The sequence below is a fragment of the Lissotriton vulgaris genome, chromosome 1_1 (genome assembly GCF_964263255.1).
Source record: "Lissotriton vulgaris chromosome 1_1, aLisVul1.2, whole genome shotgun sequence".
In the NCBI taxonomy this organism is placed as follows: Eukaryota; Metazoa; Chordata; class Amphibia; order Caudata; family Salamandridae; genus Lissotriton; species Lissotriton vulgaris.
The window spans coordinates 766763306-766783471 of NC_141685.1; the positions used below are offsets into that span (position 1 = coordinate 766763306).

Consider the following 20166-nt stretch of genomic DNA (forward strand, 5'->3'; position numbering starts at 1 on the left):
AAATCCCTTTCTACCAACAAAATAAAGACAAACTTAGCCCACAATAGACTATTTTGAAGACACTTGGGTTGGGAGACTGCATCACTCAGGACACAGAAACCAACCCAAATTCCAAACATCATGGCAGAATGTCTATGACAGCATCTTGTCATAGGAAGCCAAACTAAACAAGGCAGTGGAAGGATGGCACAATGCCACCCAAGCCACATTAAGCAGAACCCAACCTGCACTTTACAAATTTATAGAAGCATTACAGAAAATAGCTAATCTAGCAACAACTAAGAATGGAACAATTCATTTTACCCAGAATTTCCCCAAACCTAAAAACAAACCAAAAGAATGTATGATATGCTACAATTTAAAGTCAAACTCTTCATAAATAACAAAGGACTAAATTACTTAGAAAGGTTTGCTAAAACTATATTCTAAAATTAATAAGTAGTAACCTACTAAAGTAAAAAAAAACAATAAAAATATCAATATTAATAAAGACTGATATAATAAAACTATATATTAATTATTGTAAATAAAAAGTAACAATCACCAACTAAAAATTAATAAACAAATTGAATCCATCACAAGAAATATTAACATCATATAAACCAAACAATTCCACAAAACAATCACATAATATTAACATTTTAAAATACCAGTACCCACCCAAAAGGAAATAAAACAAATAATACTTACTGTTCTGTAGCTGGTGCTCATTTCTGTATTCAAGTATTAAAAAATAGTAGGGGGGCGCTAGGTGGCGTTGGAGCGTAATGGCTGCTCCTGTGTAGAGCTCCTGCCCGACCGGGGACAACGCTCAGCATAACCCCCATCCTGGCCACACAAAACCGGCTGTAAATACCCTCGCTCTCTTCTGGAGGGATCTCCTCCACACCCGGTGAAAGTCTCGAGGTTGTACCACCAGCGGCGTGCCGGAGAGGCGAGCCTGAAGCTGCCGCGGGACGGAGTGTCGGAGGGGACTGTGCTTCTCGGTGGCCGCTGCAGTCTACCGGCCGCTCCTGATAACAGGCCTTGCTTCCCCGGGTGAAGCCCTGATTTGACCGGCACGACTCACCGCTGTGCCTGCTGCCATAGCTCAAGTGCCCGGAGGACGGTGTCTGATTGCTGTTGGGCCCCCCCTGCCCTCCTTCCTGCCGCCATTAGCTACTACACATCCAGCTGGCGAGCCGTGGAAACAAGACGCCCTGAGGAGCCCCCGCCTCCCAGATATTTCCACGCTTGAAGGCTCCTGAGTAAGACACTGGGAGCGGTGGGGCTCGAGCGCAGATAGCCACCGGCAGCGCTAGGGAAGCGTGCGCTGCGAAGTTGGGACTCACGTCCCTCATTTTGGTGAACTCTATGAACTGGGCCTTGGGACTTCTGGGCGTCCGGAGGGGGGCTGCGGGATCCCTGGGCCTGCTGGGTTGTGCTCCACCGTGTCTACAACGTCACACACTTACATCATCCTGATAGCGCTGCGCCGGTGGAGGGAGGCCTCTGGGCCCCGGCTTCCCGGCCACCCCTGCATGTCGGCCGCCATTTTGCGACGCCCAGCGGAACGACCACTGCACGCCTGGCCCAGTTGCTGATTCAGTGACCCTTCTGAGGCGCTTCGGCCCATGCTCGTCTTTGGGGACCCTGTTCGCCGGCCTGGGACCTGCCGAGGAGAGATGAGACATACTGCTACCTACATTGACTTTGCTGCTGTTGGCTACTTTCACTGCAGGTCCTTCCACGTGCTTTGCCACTGCAGAGCCTCCGATCCTTTAGGTGGTGAGTTTGCTTGCTCGTCTGGGCTGCTCACGCTCGGACCGTCAGTGACTCTGGTGCCAGTCCCTCACGTTGCCTGCGCCTAATAGCACTGCCAACCCGGACGACACGCTCGCCACTTCCTTGTCTAGAGCACACAAGCGCTGGATTTGCGCACCCGAGGGGGGGAGCGTGGGCTGACCGTTAGGAGCCCTGTCCTACAACGTCCTTGCTCGGCCCGTGCTCTCGGGATGGGGAAGACGGAACCAAGGCAGTCGAAGCTGCCCTTCGAGGGCCGCAGGACACCAGGTGCCAGCTCCAAGACTCCGGTCGAGACAGAACCCCCGGAGGCTCAGGACGACGGCTGGAAAACCATCCTGGTCACCATGCAGAAAAGCCTGACCTCAATAGACTCAAAAATTGATTCTATGAATCTCAGGTTGGACAATGTGGTGGCCAAGTTAGATGGGCACGAAGAACGCCTCAAGGAAGCTGAACACAGAATTTCAGGCCTAGAGGATGGCGCAACCACAACTCGACAGCAGGTGGCGCAGATGGACAAACTCTTGAAGGTGATTGCGGACAAAAATGAGGAGTTGGAAGCGCGCTCCAGGCAGAACAACGTACGCCTACTTGGCCTAGCAGAATCCACAAACACTGGCCGCCTGGAAGATTACATGGAACGTCTGCTAAGTGAAATTTTTGGCCGCGACTCTTTTTCGGCGCACCTAGTTATTGAACGTGCACATCGGTCACTGGCGCCCAAACCCCCACCGGGAGCGACATCCCGTCCAGTTATCATGAAATTTCTCAACTACCGAGACAGAGACACTTTGCTACGCCTGGCACGAGAGAAGGGGGAAGTTCACTTTGAAAACACCACGCTATCCTTCTATCCAGATTTCACACAGGCGGTGCAGGAAGCTCGACGAAAAATTCCTGGCAGTAAAGAAGCAGATTCAATCCCGCAGTATCCAATATGCCATGCTCTATCCTGCACGTCTGCGGATCCACCATCGAGGTCGCCAGCACATCTTTCAAACGCCTCATCAAGTTGAAGAATACCTGAAGCATGACAGGAGGTCGGTATCATGAGAGGCTGCTGCCAGGCGCCGGTCCCGCTCTCACTCACCCATGTCAGAGCCCTCTTGAGGTGCCACTTTCAAGATGAACTTGTCCTGCGGAGTGATTCTTCCTCCTGGCTCCATGGCGACATCCTGCTGACTGGTGATGTATTACACTATTGCAGACCAAAGAATTTTCATTGTCCCCGGACTGCTCCTCTCCACCCCGTTGTTTCCGCCCCTGAGACCCAGGTGGTGGTAGATGGGTGAAATAGAGAGATGGAGTAATATGGGTGGGAGCCCCTAGCGGCTCTCCTTCTAAGGGCATTCCCCGTTGAGACCTTATGACTTTCCTTTGTTGGGACTGTTACTGCTGGGAGCAGCTTCTCAGTGGATGGTTTATGGGGGGAGGGATGGTTTTTTCCTAGCGAGTTTGGGTAGCCAGTGTGGGAGAGGGGGGAGGGGGGGGCAAGTTTGTCCTAAGTCCGGAGTACCACTATTACGTCAATTTCACATGCTATGCATTGCTAATACTGTAGTTGTTCCACCTGTGTACACTTACTCGTTCCCTGCATCGCCGTTCTCTGCCATGCCCTTTTCCCAACCACCATGACCAGCACTGATCAGGTGCAGAGTATCAGGTTAATATCCTGGAATGTAAGAGGCCTGAATGACCGTAGAAAGCGCAGACAGATACTAGGATACCTTGATAGGCAGGGCGTAAATGTTGCCCTCCTGCAGGAAACGCACCTTTCCCCTGGTCACGCCCCTGCCTTTGCAACTAGATGGGCCTCCAGTCACACCTTCTCACAGTATTCTAACTATGCTAGGGGGGTCACGATCTTGATTAAAAAGGGAGTGGTCTTTATACCTGCTGGATGCGACACTGATAATGAGGGTAGATTCTGTCTGGTATGGGGTCGTCGATGCTTGCACGATGTATTGTTCGCCAACTTCTATGGCCCCAACGTAGACCAGCCGTCTGCCCTGAGGGTGTTATGGAGCAAGATACACACATTAGGCATCGCGCACGTTGTTCTGGGGGGGAATTTTAACACTGCTATGCAGCCCTCTGCCGATCGGTCCCGCCCGCTCCCCGCACATTACACTAACATGCAGCGCGCCCTGTGCGAGGTCGCAACTGATAACAACCTGATAGATACATGGCGACACCTCCACCCTACCTTACGGGAAGGCACACATTACTCTTCCCTGCACTCTACCTGGGCAAGACTCGACTATGTGTTTATTTCTGCTGGGTTAGCCCCCTGACTGGCCGGAGCAGTACATCTTGCTCGCACCTTCTCGGACCACTCTCCTGTCCTTGTAGAGCTCCAAATACCCCTGAATGTCTCCCCCTACCTGTCGTGGCGTCTTAATCCTGCTCACCTGCGGGATGCGGCCTTTAAGGTCGAACTCAAACAAGATATTCGCGATTTTTTCGAGCGCAATTTCTCCCCAGTAGATAGTATGGCCACTGTCTGGGAAGCCTTTAAAGTTACCGTCAAGGGATGGTGCATTGCGAAAGGTGGCGGAGTGTTAAAATCTTTGCGCACTGAACTGCATAACCTAGAAGTCGAGCTTAAGGAACTAGAGAGGTCCAGGGCTCGCAACCCGGCTGACCCCGACACTCTCCTGTGCTTGCGTAGAAAAATTTCTAAATACAACCAGGTGGCAGACAAAGCGGGCGCCCACACATGGCACATATATACGGAGAGGGAGACAGACCGGGGAGGGCTTTGGCGAATGCTGTTAGGCCCCTCAGATTTACGACTTACGTCACAGAGGTGCAGGATGACAGTGGGGACATGCAAAGAAACCTCCCTGATGTCCTTCGCGTTTTTCGTGACCACTACCATACACTGTACACATCACACAGAGGGGACCCTATTGACCTCTCCACATACTTCGAAGACGTCGCGCTGGCGTGGCTCGGTGAGGGACAACAGAAGTTTTTACATGCCCCCTTAGAACTCGAGGAAATAACGGACGCCATTATGAGTATGTGCTCTGGCAAAGCCCCAGGCTCCGATGGCCTCCCTATCAATTTTTATAAACTCTATGCCCCCATATTGGCCCCCATCCTGCAACAGGTTTACTACGCTGCCCTGGAGGAGGGCAGCCTGCCCTGCACTATGAGGGAGGCGCTTATTACTTCCCTACTTAAACCCGGTAAGTCCCCTTCACACTGCGATTCCTACCGACCCCTATCCCTCATGAATAATGACACTAAAATACTAGCCAAGGTTTTAGCCACGAGACTCAATCTACTCATGGAACGCTTAGTTCTTCCTGACCAAGCTGGGTTGGTGCCCAATCGGGCTACTTCCCATAATCTCCGTACACTTCATGCCGTGATCCAAGACCTCAACCCCAAATGTGATGCCGTTGCGGTCTTTCTTGATGCCACCAAGGCATTTGACTCCCTTGAATGGGACTACTTGCTAGGTACACTGCAATATATGGGGGTACCGTTTAGTTTCCTAGACTGGGTGAAACTACTCTATCATCAACCCACTGCTACTGTACTTCTCAATGGGTCCAGAGCCGCTCCGTTTCATGTCCGGCGAGGGACCCGACAGGGCTGCCCACTATCCCCCATCCTTTTTGCCTTGGCAATTGAGCTCCTAGCTGCAATACTTAGGCAAAAACACAACCACCGCTCCCTCATTTATAGCTCCCGGCCTCTCCTGGTGTCACTCTATGCCGACGACATCACCTTGTACATTGAAAAACCCAGCATAATCCGATACTTCGCGAAATTACTAAATTTGCAGGTGTCACTGGAATTCAGATCAATTGGTCTAAATCCGCTGTCTTCCCACTCACGGATAATACGCACATTTTCCAACTCGACTACCCATTGCTATGCGAACAGGAGGAGGTGAAGTATCTGGGGGTTCATATACTCAGGGACAAGGAAGCAATGATGCGTGCCAATTATGGCACCTCAATGGACAAGATTACAGACAACATTTCGAAATGGCTACACCTTCCCCTCTCCATGGCGGGCCGCATTTCGCTGATAAAAATGAACATACTACCCAAGCTGCTATACCTATTTGTTAACATCCCGTACAACCCTGGCGCCGTCTTTTTCCGCACCCTCAATTCCCAGCTTTTGCGTCTTATATGGGGAGGGAAACAAGCCAGACTCAGCCTCGACGCTCTTATGCTCCCTTTCCATATGGGTGGATTTGAAGTACCCAATTTTGAGAAGTATTATGATTGCGCGCAAGCCCATTTTGCGGTTTACTGGTATCACCCTCCACCATATATGGCCCATTTGGCCGTGGAGGAAGGTTATATGAGCCCTGTTGTTTCCACTGGCTATATTCATAGCCATGTCAGTCAGAAGAGCCGTGACCCATCCACTGTGGACTGTACTGTACAGGCATGGCACCCTCTTCTCACTGTGCTGGGTAACCCAATTGCCTACTCTCCCAACCTAACCTTGCTGAACGACCCTAGGCTCCGAGTCACATGTGAAGTAATATGTCACGTAATGCTACGTAAATTTAAAATAGGCTGCTGGGGGGGCCTCTATGTACAGGGTACATTCCGCACGGCGGAACAGGTTTTCGGGGAAGTGGCACCTTCTACCATGGATACCTTTCTATTTACCAGACTGAGGCAAAATGTGCGAGCCTTAACTCCCTCTTTCCCCGCTGAACCTGATACACTCGCTCCACTCCATGCATTGGTACAACCTGAAGCCCCGCGACATGTCATATCCATGCTTTATAAACACGCACTGAATGCGCCCCGTGCTACCCCTGCTAGAGCTAGATTGGAATGGGATGGAGACTTGGACTCGCCCCTCACTGACGAACAGTGGGAAACCAGCTGCACTCAAACACAGGCAATTACCAGTAACACCAGATTGCGGCTCCTCCATTATAAATTTCTTCACAGGCTCTATCATACACCTGCCAAATTACATAAGTTTCGCCTAAGAGACACTGACTGCTGTCTTCGATGCGGCGCCGCTGGAGCCGATATCATACACTTAGCGTGGTTCTGCCCCCAAATTGCTAGATACTGGGATCAGATATTTGAGGGACTCATGAGCATGCTCGGTGTGACAATCACCCCCTGTCCACTCATGGCACTTTTGGGACTCACGCAATCTGTGGTCACTGTACACAAAAAATTTCTAGCCATGAGTCTGCTGCTTGCTAAGCGTCTAATTGCATGCCGCTGGGGCAGAGGCCGCGCCCCCAAGTTTAAATGTTGGATTCACTCCCTGTCCACATGGCAAGAGAGGTTACACGACTATGCTGAGCTCCTCCCCCTCATGTCACAACCGAAAGACATATGGGCACCACTCACGGCATATCTTCTTAGGTTGAGTGCAGAGGAAGAAGAGAGTCAGGCTGGGGAGGCTCTACCCCCTGCGACGCTACTCAATACAACATCTGTGTGAATCCGTATCCGCAGACACTCTGCTACTGCTTACCGCCCATTGGGGTTGTATTTGCATTTGTTGCTCGCTCTGTGTTTATGCGGGACTGGGCCTGATTATGCTTTCTGTGTCGGGGTCAAGACCTGATTGTTATGTATCCTTACTGGCAACTGGGAGGGTGGGGTACAGCAGGTGAATGACACCCTTACATCGCTCTTTGTACGTCTGCTATGCATATGGACTGCTTCCGGACTACTATGGACATTTGCTTCCTACAAATTCATCCATGTTAGGTAACGGGGGGAGGGAGGGGTTAGGGTAACTTTTGATTATCCCTTTAATTTTAGGTTAATGATGATTACAACACAGCATGGGAAGATGACCTAAATATGCTTTCTAATGCTTAATGTCATTATTCGAAGTTCATGCATTGATGTACCATGCTCTATGACTCAATAAAGGTTTTTGAAACTTAAAAAAAAGTATTAAAAAATAGTAATCTACCAAAAACAGGAAGAATATTCATCAAAAAGCGTCCAAATAATGGAAAAATTAAACAAATTGAATAAAATTCTGTCAAACCAAAGCCAAAGTATGTCTGAACCATAGAAAAACAAATCTAACAAAACACTACCACAATAGTATACAAACACACAAAACTACAAACTACTGAAAAATAATAACACATCTAAATATATAACAAACTAACAAACAGTACTATAACTTCCTTCAAGACCTTCCCCTTAAACTCTGCAGTACCCTACCGCTACCTGGTTGCACGAAAATAGACTAAAAACAACACAAATAGATTACCAAATCGAAGGTATAAGTAAAAAAAAAAGGCTGCTAAATGAAACAAAAAAAATACTATGGACCTGAATACTATGATGGTGGGACCGTCAACCACAGCAGATGGCGGTCCTACTGCCATTGCAATCATGTTTTTTTCCCGCCACATTTGGATGGCAGGCGGAGAGACTGACAACTACGGCCCGGCAGTCAGAATGATTCCGACTGCCCATCGGACCTGCCACATTCAACAGAATGACAACGGTGCCTGCCAGGCACTTCCGTAGGGATAAGATATCCCTTTCTGCCTTTCTGTCAGCGGCACTTAACCTGCTATGACCAGGCAGATGGAAGTGGATTTGGGAGCCCATAGAGGGCCCTCTTCCCCCCTGGGCCTCGGACATGGGCCTTGGGGGGCACCTATGGTACCCCGCTACGTATCTCCGCACCATGAGACCCTATATCCATTCTAATGAGGCCCAATAGAAATTAATGGGAAATATAGTTAAAATGTTTATTAAATGAACATGTCAAAATATGCTATCATAATATGTTTAAAATAGATATAGTTTAAATTAAAAAATAGTTAAATATATACAAATATTGAATATATATCTAAAAATCAGAAGATGAAATAATATTGAAAATGTATATGTTAATAAAGTTAAGAAATGCTTATAAACAGTTAAACAATGTAGAATAAAAGAGTTGAAGATGTATATATAATTTACATATTTTAATTAAAAGAAATGTTCAATTTATTTAATTTTATAGAAATGTTTTTGTTGATATGCAATAAATATAATTTAAAAAAATTTAAATGTAAAATTAATAAAGGTTGAAAAAATAAACTAAATATAAAAATGTGTGACATTTCTTAATTACATAAAACAATGTAGTTAATAATATCATCGTATACAAACATAAACTGAATGATTTTTTACCATTTTGCTATATTTCTAATGATCAACAATAGTGATAAAATAACACAAACTATTCCTGCAACATACAATTTACAGTAAAATAAGCAAAAAATTGATAGACACCAAAGTGGTGACATTTACTATTCCCACTCCACTCTAAACCAATTTGGGGAAGGCGTTGGACACTAAAGGGGCAACATTTACTATTCTAACTTCAATCTCAACCATCTCAACCAATTTGGGGAAGGTGTTAGACATTAAATCAGTGACATTTACCATTCCCACTCCAATGTAACGAAATTTGAGGACAGTGTTTGACACTAAAGGTGTTGCATTTACTGTTCCCACACTAATCTAAACCAATTTGAGGAAGGTGTTGGAAACTAAAGGGGTCACCTTTACTATTCCCACTCCTGTCTAAAACGCATCCATGGAAGGCGTTGGACACTAAAGGGGCAATATTTACTATTCCCACTCCAATCTATACCAATTTGGGGAAGGTGTTGGATACTAAACGGTTACATTAACTATTCCCACATCAATCTAAACCAATTTGAGGAAGTGTTGGGCACTAAAGGGGTTACAATTACTATTACCCCTCCAATCTTAACTAATTTATTGAAGGTGTTGGACACTAAAGTGGTGACATTTACTAATCCCACTCCAATATACACCAATTTAGGGAAGGTTTTGGACGCTGAAGGTGTGACAATTACTATTCTAACTCCAACCCAAATTAATTTGAGGAAGGTGTTGGACACTAGAGGGTTTACATTTACTATTCCCACTCCAATATATGCCAATTTGGGGGAAAGTGTTGGAGACTAAAGGGTTACAATAACTTTTCCCATGCCAATCTAAACCACTTTCAGAAAGATATTGGACACTAAAACGGTGATATTTACTATTCCCACTCCAATCTAACCCACCTTTGGAAGGCGTTGGACACTAAAGGGGTAACATTTATTATTCCCACTCGAAACTAAACCAGTTTGAGGAAGGTGTTGGACGAAAAAGTAGTTACATTTACTATTCCCACTTCAATTTAATCCAATTTGAGGACGGTGTTGGACACTTAAGGAGTTACATTTTCTATTTCACTCCAGTCTAAACCAATTTGGGGAAGGTGCTAAATAGTTAAAATAATTTGTATATCTAAAAAAAAATTCTACCATTTCTAAACTTTAAACCATAAAACATAAAATATGATTCAAAAAATAATAAAATATAAAAATGTGTAATTTTTAAATAAAAATAAAAAATGTAAACATTTCCACAATTTAAACTTATTTTTTGGAAAGGTTTTACACATTTAAAAGTTTACAAAAAGTCTTAATATATTATTCTAATAATTATTTTGCTATATATTCAGATTTTTTATTATTTTTAAAATATTGTTTTACCATTAATAAAATGAAAATTGAAATTCGTTAAAAAAATTAACATTTTAATATTTTCAAGATCAATAACACACATTTTCATTTAAAATATATATTTTTTAAACCAATATCCCACTATTAATAAAAAGTAATAAACAATCATTTATAAACATAACAACTTCTAAAGATAAATATTTCAACATTTTCATAACTAAAAATACACCTAACTAAAAACACAAATATAAAAAAATCTGAAACAATAAAACACAGTATAATACATTAAATACTAATTAACTCTTACAAATGATATTACATAAAACAACACTAAAAATTATATTTTTAGCTTCGATATTCCAATCAATGATATTTTTGGTGTCCCGATATTCCTGACACAATATGTTTGTATCACAATATATATCTTTTTTTTAAATATTTTTATTGACAATTTTTTCCATTATATACACAAACTCCACCCTCCCACCCCCCAAGACCAATAATATACAAAAAGACTTATTACATTCATAAATCTGTGGTTAATAAATGAAAGTTCATTAGGACATATGCGGAGACAGCAGTTAAATCATGATAAATAGATAGTTATACGAGATAGTATATATATGACAGCCTATGTATGTCTCTGAATCCACTGCAGCAGCGGTGCCCAGATCTGCATACCCTTTCTTCTTTTATTAGATCCTTTATTTTTATAGATTGCGACCTCAAGGCTGCAGGTCGCAAGAAGCCTAGCCCTCCATTGTTGGAAGGTAGGTGGATTGGGATCGAACCAAGACGAAGCAATACAGAGTCGGAGGATTGCCATGCCCACAAAGATCAAACCCTGCATGTTTTCATGCCGCTCGCAGTTTGCTACCCCCAACATAATTTCCTCGATTGAGACGTCCACTCTTATTTGGCACAATTCAGACAAGAATTCGGATATATCTTTGATCAGATTATTAAGCGTGTTACATGTTGCAAACATATGTATAATATCAGCCCCAGATAATGCACAACGTAGACACGTAGTACCCTTCCCTATCGCCCATTTTGCAATTTTCTCAGGTGTATAATATAGACAAAAGAATGTTTTATAGCATTGGGCTTGTAGTTTTATTGACATTAGCGATGTTTGGGATAATTCATATGTGCGACGGGGAATAGTAGACTGTACTCCCAACTTGATCTGCCAAAAAGAATACTGTTTATTCATATCACCTGGAAAGACTGAATTCAGGGACTCATATATTTACCCAATCTTAGGTGTGTTGTTTTTACAGAGATTATCAATCAGTTGATTATTCTTGAAATTGCACCGCCCGCCAATTTTCTTTGCTAAAAAATCTCTAACCTGCAGGTACTTAAATAAACCCCTGTGGCTAATATTATATTCTACATGTAGATCTTCAAACATCTTAAAGCCCTCTGGTGCGTAAAAACAGCCCAACTGTACCACTCCAGCCACGACCCATCTGTTAATACAGATATCCAGAAAAATTTCTGGTAAATCATTATTAAGACTCATTGGAGTGTAGTATGAGTATCGCCCAAACCCCAAGAGCCTACGTAAATTGCTCTACACTTTGTACACCCCCGCAATAGTTTTGAACTTAGCTTTCTTAAAATAGCTATCATTTACATGCCGCCAGAAGCAGCCAGTATATTCTTCTCCTAGTATAATTTCTTGCGGGGTCGGGATCGGTAACCTGTTTTGATCGTGAGAGATCATTTTGACACAGTATTTTAGGACGGAGGCCCAGTAATAAAGTTTAAAATTAGGCAGAGATAATCCTCCTCTCTCCTTTGGTAGCATTAGCCATTTAAGTGCCCGTCTGGGTTTCTTATATCCCCAGATAAAGCTAGAAAACATAGAATCTATAGTTTTGAAAATATGGGGAGGAAACTCAAGACAAATAGTTCGAAAGAAATATAAAAAACGGGGCAAAAAAATCATCTTGATCACATTACAGCGACCACCAATAGTGAGATGTAAATTATTCAGTCGGATCAGCTCTTTCTTATTACGTGATATCAGAGGGGTTATGTTGTTCACAACGATATTTTCAATTTTCGCATTTATTTTAACACCTACATATATGGCCTCCTTGGTCACTCTTGGGTCTCTCATCGTAATTTTGTTATTAAGAACAATCTCGGTTTTATTGGAGTTCAATTTATAGCCCTAGATTAACCCAAACCGATACGCCTCTTCTTCTATCACAGGCATAGCTAGATTGGGATCCCTAGTAACAAGCGCGATATCATTGGCGTATGCTAAGATTTTAGTATTATGATTGCGTATTTGAATCGGGGGTATTGATGCAAGGCTCTCCAGCCATCGGATGAATGGATCAATATATATTGCGAAAAGAAGAGGGGAGCAAGGGCACCCCTGCCTTGTCCCTCTCGAAATCGAAAAATTCTCTGATAGAAGCCCATTTATTAATATCTTGGCGCTTGGTTTATTGTAGAGCCTTTGGGTAGCCTTGATGAATCTGTTGGTGATTCCACAATGAGACATTCCAGCCCATAAGAATCTCCAGGCGACCCTATCAAACGCCTTCTCTGCGTCCAGCAGGATAAGCGCCGTAGGGTCTCCTGTTGACTCCGTATAATCAAATAGAGAGATTACCCGTTGTATATGGTCAGTTGTTGGCCTTCCTGGTATAAACCCATGCTGGTAATATGATACTACTTTATTTATTTTTGGTGCAAGCCTAGTTGCTAAAAGTTTCGAGTAAATTTTGGAATCACCATTGATCAATGTAATAGGACGGTAAGATCCTAAGTCGAGAGGGTTTTTATTTTTTTTCAGGAACACCACAATTTTAGCCTCTGACTATGAGGCCGGTGGGCTCTCCCCCTGAAATATCTGAATAAAGAGTTCTACCATTATTCTTTTTAATTGGTCAGCAAATTTCTTATAACATTCTGTAGGGATCCCGTCCAATCCTGCCGCCTTTCCACTAGCTATCGAATTTAAAGAATGGAGAATCTCGACCCAAGTAGGTAAATCATCCAGTATATCCTGGTCTTCTTTTTCAAATCTAGACCCTGGGATTGTATTTAGATATAAATCAGGGTCCCCCAACCCCACAGTAGGTTCTGTGTATAGATCTTGATAAAATCTCTGGAACGATGCCCTTACTTCAGATGGTTCCGATGTTAAACCTAATCTTGGATCTTGAATTTCTTTTATAGTGCCTGTTGATATCTCCTCTCTTATACGTACTGCCAATTGATGTCCAACCTGTTCACTTAGCTCATATACTTTCTCTTTCTGTAATGATGCTTTGATGATGGCTTTTTCCACGAATATTTCTGATATAAGATACCTCGCTACGGCTACCTGAGTCAAAACATTATCTATCGCCTGGCCCTGTTGTGTTGCTATAATCAAGTCCTTCTCAATTTTACTTAAATTTTCTTGTAATGCTGCCATATGGAGTTTACCTTCCCTATTTGATCTGATTGAAAATTGCAGTGTCTCGCCCCTTATGCCGGCCTTCAGGGCGTCCCACACTATTGCAATAGGCGCACTACCCAGATTATCCTCGATAAATCCCGGGATCCACCCCCTCATGTGTTGACAATAGTTTTCATTCTTCAATAATGCCCTCTCAAATGTCCAGTTCATAAATGGACGGCTAGTCGGGGTGCATAGTAAGTTCAACATTAGTGGATTATGGTCCGACAGTACCCGTCGAAATGTTTCTATCGAGCACAAAGATTTCAATGAGTTCGTCATAAACATATAATCTAACCGTGCATGTCGGGAATGAGGATATGAATAAAAGGTGAATCCGGGATCTCCATTATGAATATGTTTCCACCCATCTATTAGACCATGTATAATGCACAAATCTTTTAGTGCTTGGAAAACTCTTGGTTTCCTACCATGATATTTGTAATCAGGACCAATTGTCGAATCCCCTGGCAGATGTAAGTTGAGATCCCCGCAGATGATGAGGGGTAGGGGCCAGTGTGTTAACTCGTTGGATATATAAATCAGCATCTCTGGTTCATCTGAAATGCTCCCATAGATGGTGCAAAGTGTCAGCTTGTTTAGCCCACTATTATACAGGCATTCAGCAATTGCCCATCTACCAAATTTATCAGACAACACTCTATTGAATTGGAGCCCCCCCTTTTGCTAAAATCACCACCCCCTTAGTTCGTACACCCTGTATTGAAGCAATAATAAGTTTATACCCTAGTGTGTTAAGCAAATATTGCTGAGATCCTTCAATGTGTGTCTCTTGCATACAGACAATGTTAGCTTCCATTGATTTCAACCCCACTGCGACCTTCTGTCTTTTTTTAATATCATTGAGGCCACATATGTTAAGTGAGACTATTTTTAGTGTAGCCATACTGTTCTTAGAGCTATTATGGATCACCTAATGTCCTGATAGTTGTATATTTGTCTGTCTCTATACCCCTCTGCAATGTCTTTTCCAACATCCCTGTGCTCAAAATCCCTTGGTCTTGTGCTCCCCATTCTCCCTTAACCCCTCCCTTGCCCCCCTCCCCCCTTACCATCCTATGAGGCTTCCTGAGTCCCCGGGTACCCAGGTGTGGGCGTCTGTGTACTCAGAGTGCCTCAGCGCACCCCGTGAACTGGCCCTATATACTTGATTTGAACGGGTGGGGTCAATTATGAAATTAGACATTGACCCTACGGTTTTATGAGAAAACAAAATATATATATACCTTATTTTAGTTCACAGTTTTTTAAAGTTTTCCCCTCCCCCACCCCTTCTGATTGCTCCCCATGCAAGTTACTGAATTATCAATTCCCCCCTTTTTTCTGTAATTTTTTTTTTTTGATTATTATTTTTTCAAATTTCCTTTCCCAGTCTCTGAAATTTCCCTCAGGTAAGCTTCGGCTTGGACTTCGCTTAAGAAGCTTCTTGTTGATCCCTTGTATACTATTTTTAATCGGGCCGGGTTTTGCAAGAAGACTGTCGCTCCAATTTTTTCAAAGGGCGTAAATAATTGTCTCATTCTCCACCTTCTCTCAACGGTGGCGTGGGCAAAATCCGGTCTGGCAAAGAACATAAAGTCTTTGTGTGGCCTCTGCTTTGTGGGCCTTGCCAGATCATAGATGGCTTCTCGAAGGAGGAAGTTCCCAAAGTGGACCAGCATAGCCCGAGGATATTGGCATGTCTTTTGAGAATGTTTGGGTAGTGTCAAAGGAAATCGATGGGCACGCTGGATTTCTCTATCCATATCCCAGGTGTCAAGTTCCGGGAAGGCTGATTTTAATAGATTGATCATCGAGCCCCTTGGGTCATTCCCCTCAAAGCCTTCTGGTATTCCAAGGAGCCTCAGGTTATTTCTTCTCGATCCATTTTTGTGATCTTCAACTTTCATCATGAGGTACTTTATAATTCCATCATGTTCTTTCTCCTATTTTTGCAGCTTAATTACATCAGTTTCCAAATTTTCTGCACGTACTTCCACTGAGGCCATTCTATCCGAGATTTCGGTACAGATGTTGCCCACTTTTTTAATGGCCCCTTGCAGTTTTTCAATGGCAACTTGATACCTTTGGGTATCTTTTTTAATGTCCTTATGAAAATTCCTAATGGAGCTCAGTACTTCGCTCAGCGAGGGCTCGGCCATTGTTCCCGAGCTCCGTCTTTTTCCAGTTTGTTTTTGATTTCTCCCTTCTGCCTCATCCAGGCTGCACTGACTAAGGTGTTCTGCTTCTCCAGATAATTTTAAGGTCGGACTTTTTCGTATGGGTTTAAGTCTTGCTCTTGCCTGGTCAGTATTGCTACCGGGATCTGTAGTCTCTTCATTTGTAGCGTTACATCTTCTTTTGTCTCTTGCCCTTTTTTTTCCAGTTTTTTCCTTGAGTTCGTGAGTTGTCAGGTTTCACTAAATTTTCTAGACTCATTGGAGTCAACAATCTCCGAAGTTGCTGCATCTGGTATTTGTTCATCATTTGTATCACTTGGTTCGCTTGTTTCGCTAGAAGTGGACATCCCCGTTTCATATAGGTCTGAGTCTGAGTCCGATTCCTCGGTAAGTACGTTATTTCCTAGCTGTAGCATTGTCCCAGGGGAAGATATTTGCATACGGGGAGAGAAAGAGGTTTGCTCATGGCTCAATACTCCCCTTGAATAATTAGGGAGGTTCTCTCTTTTCTTAATTTGCTCGCTTTGCTCGATTGTGGTTGCAATTATAGTTGTATTTATAGGTATAAGTGTCCTACTATCATCATTTCCCAGGATTGGGTCTAATATCTGATTTCCTGATTTCGGGCCTTGGACCTTTTTTTCCGCCTCCACACTGATTTGCTCCAAAGGTGAATCAGATTTTTTATCGTTTGTAGCCTCTGAGCTTTTTTAGCCATGAGTTCCATATTTGCGTTGTCCTCTATATCCTCTGTATCTCTCCCTTTCTCTTTCTCTTTCTGTTTCAGTTTTCCCTTTTCCTTGACCTTTTCTGATATTCTGTCCAAACACTTCCCCCAATTCCTCCTATTTTCCTCTCTTTTTCTGTTCTTTTTGTTATATTGGTCCGATCTCTCAGTGAAGGCATCAGGATTGGCTCTGTTCCATTCTGACGAGCCCACCTGACACAGATGAGCTAATGTTACAAGAAACAAAATATCACTAATTGGGATGAGTGTGTTACAAACACTTGGTTCATTGATAAACTCTGCCTTGCCTGAAATCAGTTTGGGCTTACTTTTGCTTCCGTTCCAATGGGACCTGACCCAGCAGTTTGGGATGTACTATTTGTTTTGGACCAGAGCCAAAGATGATCTGCATATAGCTGTTCCTGTGTAAAAAGGCATGGTGGAAGAAATGTATGGCCTGAGATGTGGCTGGAGTATTACCAGTGGCTGAGATGAATTTAAGCATTCCGCCCGTTATTTTTTTGTTTTCTGCAGTGGAATGTCATAGAAGTGTTAGGTATGTCCAGTAATGGGCCCCATGCTCACAGTGCCACACAATTCAAGCTATACCTCACAGATGACGCCTAATTCAAAGTTTCACTGAGCCATGGATCATTATTTCACTGAGCCACCAGATCTGGCCAATTAGGAGAGTTTTACATTGACTAATAGAAAAGTTTTAATAATCCTGTTATGACAAGGGTGAGGCTATGGGTGACTTACATATGAACCAGATGCTCCCCACATAGCCAGCATAAGCAGGAACATTTTAGAAAAAGGGTTAATCGTTCAAGAGGTGGATGATGCAGTGGAATTAATCAAGCAATGCAAAATGCCCAACCCCAATGGCTTTTTGATGAAATTCTTTAAAAAGTGTGGATGCTAATGGATACATGGTGTGTTTACTTCAAACTGGTAGAGAAAATTGACATCTCCAACAGGACTTAACAGGGACCCTCATTACAGTAATCCCCAAGGGGAAAAAAACAAGAGAGGGTAGTAATTTCTACAGAACTTTCATTTTTCTCATTACATAAACCAAATTGCTCTCCAAATTTATGACCACTAGTTTGGGCTGAGTGGTGGCAATTCAAATACTCCTAGATAAATCAGCTTTATGTGGAAATGATCCAGCAGGGTATATAATTTACTACTCCTGGCTGATAATTTTCAGGGTCTGCTTACAATATTAGACCTAGAAGCCATAAAGACCTTTCATCATTACCTGAAATAGAACTTTATTTTGAAGATTTTAGACAAGATGAATTTGGGCCGATCTGCATGGGCTGGATAAAGCTCTTCTAGCTGAATCCCACCACCTAGGTAGGGTTAACAGTTGCATTATCCAAGCATTCCACTTGTCTACTCAAAGGTATTCCTGTTTCTATTTGCAGAGGTGCTGGAATACATGATGGTTTGAAACAGTGTAATTTAGGGTTGATGGAGAATTGTGTGGTTAATAGGGTCGAGGATCGCCTCTCCCACTGTGAATATAGTATGACAATGGTCACTGCATAGGCTGTTGACTTCGTCAGGGACTTCAGGAAATACTCTGGTCTTAAACTGGCAAAAATCAGTTTTATTTCCACTGCAGGGTTGTGATTGGGAAATATCAAGGCTCCAAACCAGACAACACACTAACCGATTCAACAATTACACTGATTCAGTTTATTTACTCTTTTATATTTCAGCAGTGGTGGCCACCTATCGAATGCATTAATGGCTTTGAGAGATATCAGATTAGTAAGAATCATCACCCCATGAGGTATAGTTGCACTAATAAAGTACTTGTGTGTGAAATGGACACATACTTTGTACCTCCAGATCCCTCCAATCTCATCACTCTTCTCAAAGCAGGTGGGCTCCAGACCCTCCTCAAGGCAGATCTTCACAGCACCCAACCCAGAGCAACCAGCTCCAATTACAGCAACGGTCTTCACCATGGTCACCTGGATAGGGTATAACAATCAAACCTCTTAGCCTGCAATAATTATTTGCCATCATCCATTTCATTCATAAAAATTTTTTAAATGACAATTTCATGCAATGCTAGCAATAATGTCTTTTTGTTTTACAGAATAGCAATATACTGGTTACCTTCAGCTCATTAAGAACTCATAGGCTTACAATACGTAGATATCTACAAATTGGATGCTCCAACGGAAGCTACGCTGTATATTCAGGTATGATTGTTTTTCATTGTACTTAAGCTGGTTAAAAAATAGTCTATATGTGAAAAGAGTGGAATTAGAATCCATATAGTAAAAATTGATAAAGGAGTAACATAATAGTAGAAAAAATCAACCATCCAGTAATATCTCATTAACCCTATCATTCTATTTGGAAACATATTTTTTATACAAAGTTGAATCAATCATTCTGCATCCTACCTGGCTACTTGACGGACCTGCGGACTTCCTTGGCCGGATCTACAGACCCACGACTCGCGGAACCCGCTGCGCGGGTCCCGCATCGGCCAGAGGCACAGACGAGCATTGCAGGGGCAGCGCTTTCACCTTCCATCTGGGGCTGGGGGCTGCGAGGGCTGCGAGCAGGAGGGGCTGGACTCAGTTTCCCAAGAGTCCCAGCCTACCTCGCGCCCGCAACACCTGGGCCGCTCTCCCTCATCGCCCCGCCCCCAACAGGCTGTAGAAAGCGGACGGACTTTCTCCTCTTCGTGGGACACCATTCTGCATCCTACCTGGCTACTTGACGGACCTGCAGACTTCCTTGGCCGGATCTACAGACCCACGACTCGCGGAACCCGCTGCGCGGGTCCCGCATCGGCCAGAGGCACAGACGAGCATTGCAGGGGCAGCGCTTTCACCTTCCATCTGGGGCTGGGGGCTGCGAGGGCTGCGAGCAGGAGGGGCTGGACTCAGTTTCCCAAGAGTCCCAGCCTACCTCGCGCCCGCAACACCTGGGCCGCTCTCCCTCATCGCCCCGCCCCCTAACAGCCATCCAATTGCCAGGGAAGACACAAGCAGGATCACAAACACCGCTGCGCGGGAGCGCGCGGGAGCGTCCCGGGAGAAGCCCGGGACAAGGGCGGGACCGTCTGTGGCCGTCAGGGGCCGAAGGAGGCCGGGCCGGGCCCCCCCCCTTGATCTCCTCCAGAGCAACAACTAAGGATATGCCTACGCCCCCCCCACGGGAAACTCCTTCTAGGGATTGTGCCTCTTGTTCGGGGACACTGGACAACTATTTCAAATCCAACAAAGGTGAAATGGACTCGGAAGGTGCACTGGAGAAACGTAGGGCGGAGCGCAGGCGCTCCATTGAATCTATGAAGACCAGGTCTCTGTTAGATATCATCCCCCACCCCTCTACCCAAGAGGTAGGTGCGCTATCCACTAGCCTAGACACCTCAACAATAGAGGATTTCCCTGCTTTACTAAGGGAAGTTCCTTCGACACAAGGGTCACTATCTGACAAAATCGCAGAGACAGCCCCC

At 44.1% G+C, this 20166-nt stretch overlaps 1 protein-coding gene across 2 annotated transcripts in view; it reads right to left on the reverse strand.

The window, feature by feature from the left end:
* LOC147747795 (dimethylaniline monooxygenase [N-oxide-forming] 2-like) overlaps positions 1-20166 on the reverse strand; it is a 311008-nt gene that overhangs the window by 169742 nt on the left and 121100 nt on the right. For both annotated transcript variants that reach the window (XM_086955925.1, XM_086955917.1), the window contains exon 2: positions 18524-18661. In XM_086955925.1, coding sequence (XP_086812051.1) covers positions 18524-18655 — 132 coding nt within the window. In that variant the 5' untranslated portion in view covers positions 18656-18661. The remainder of the gene's footprint in view (positions 1-18523; positions 18662-20166) is intronic.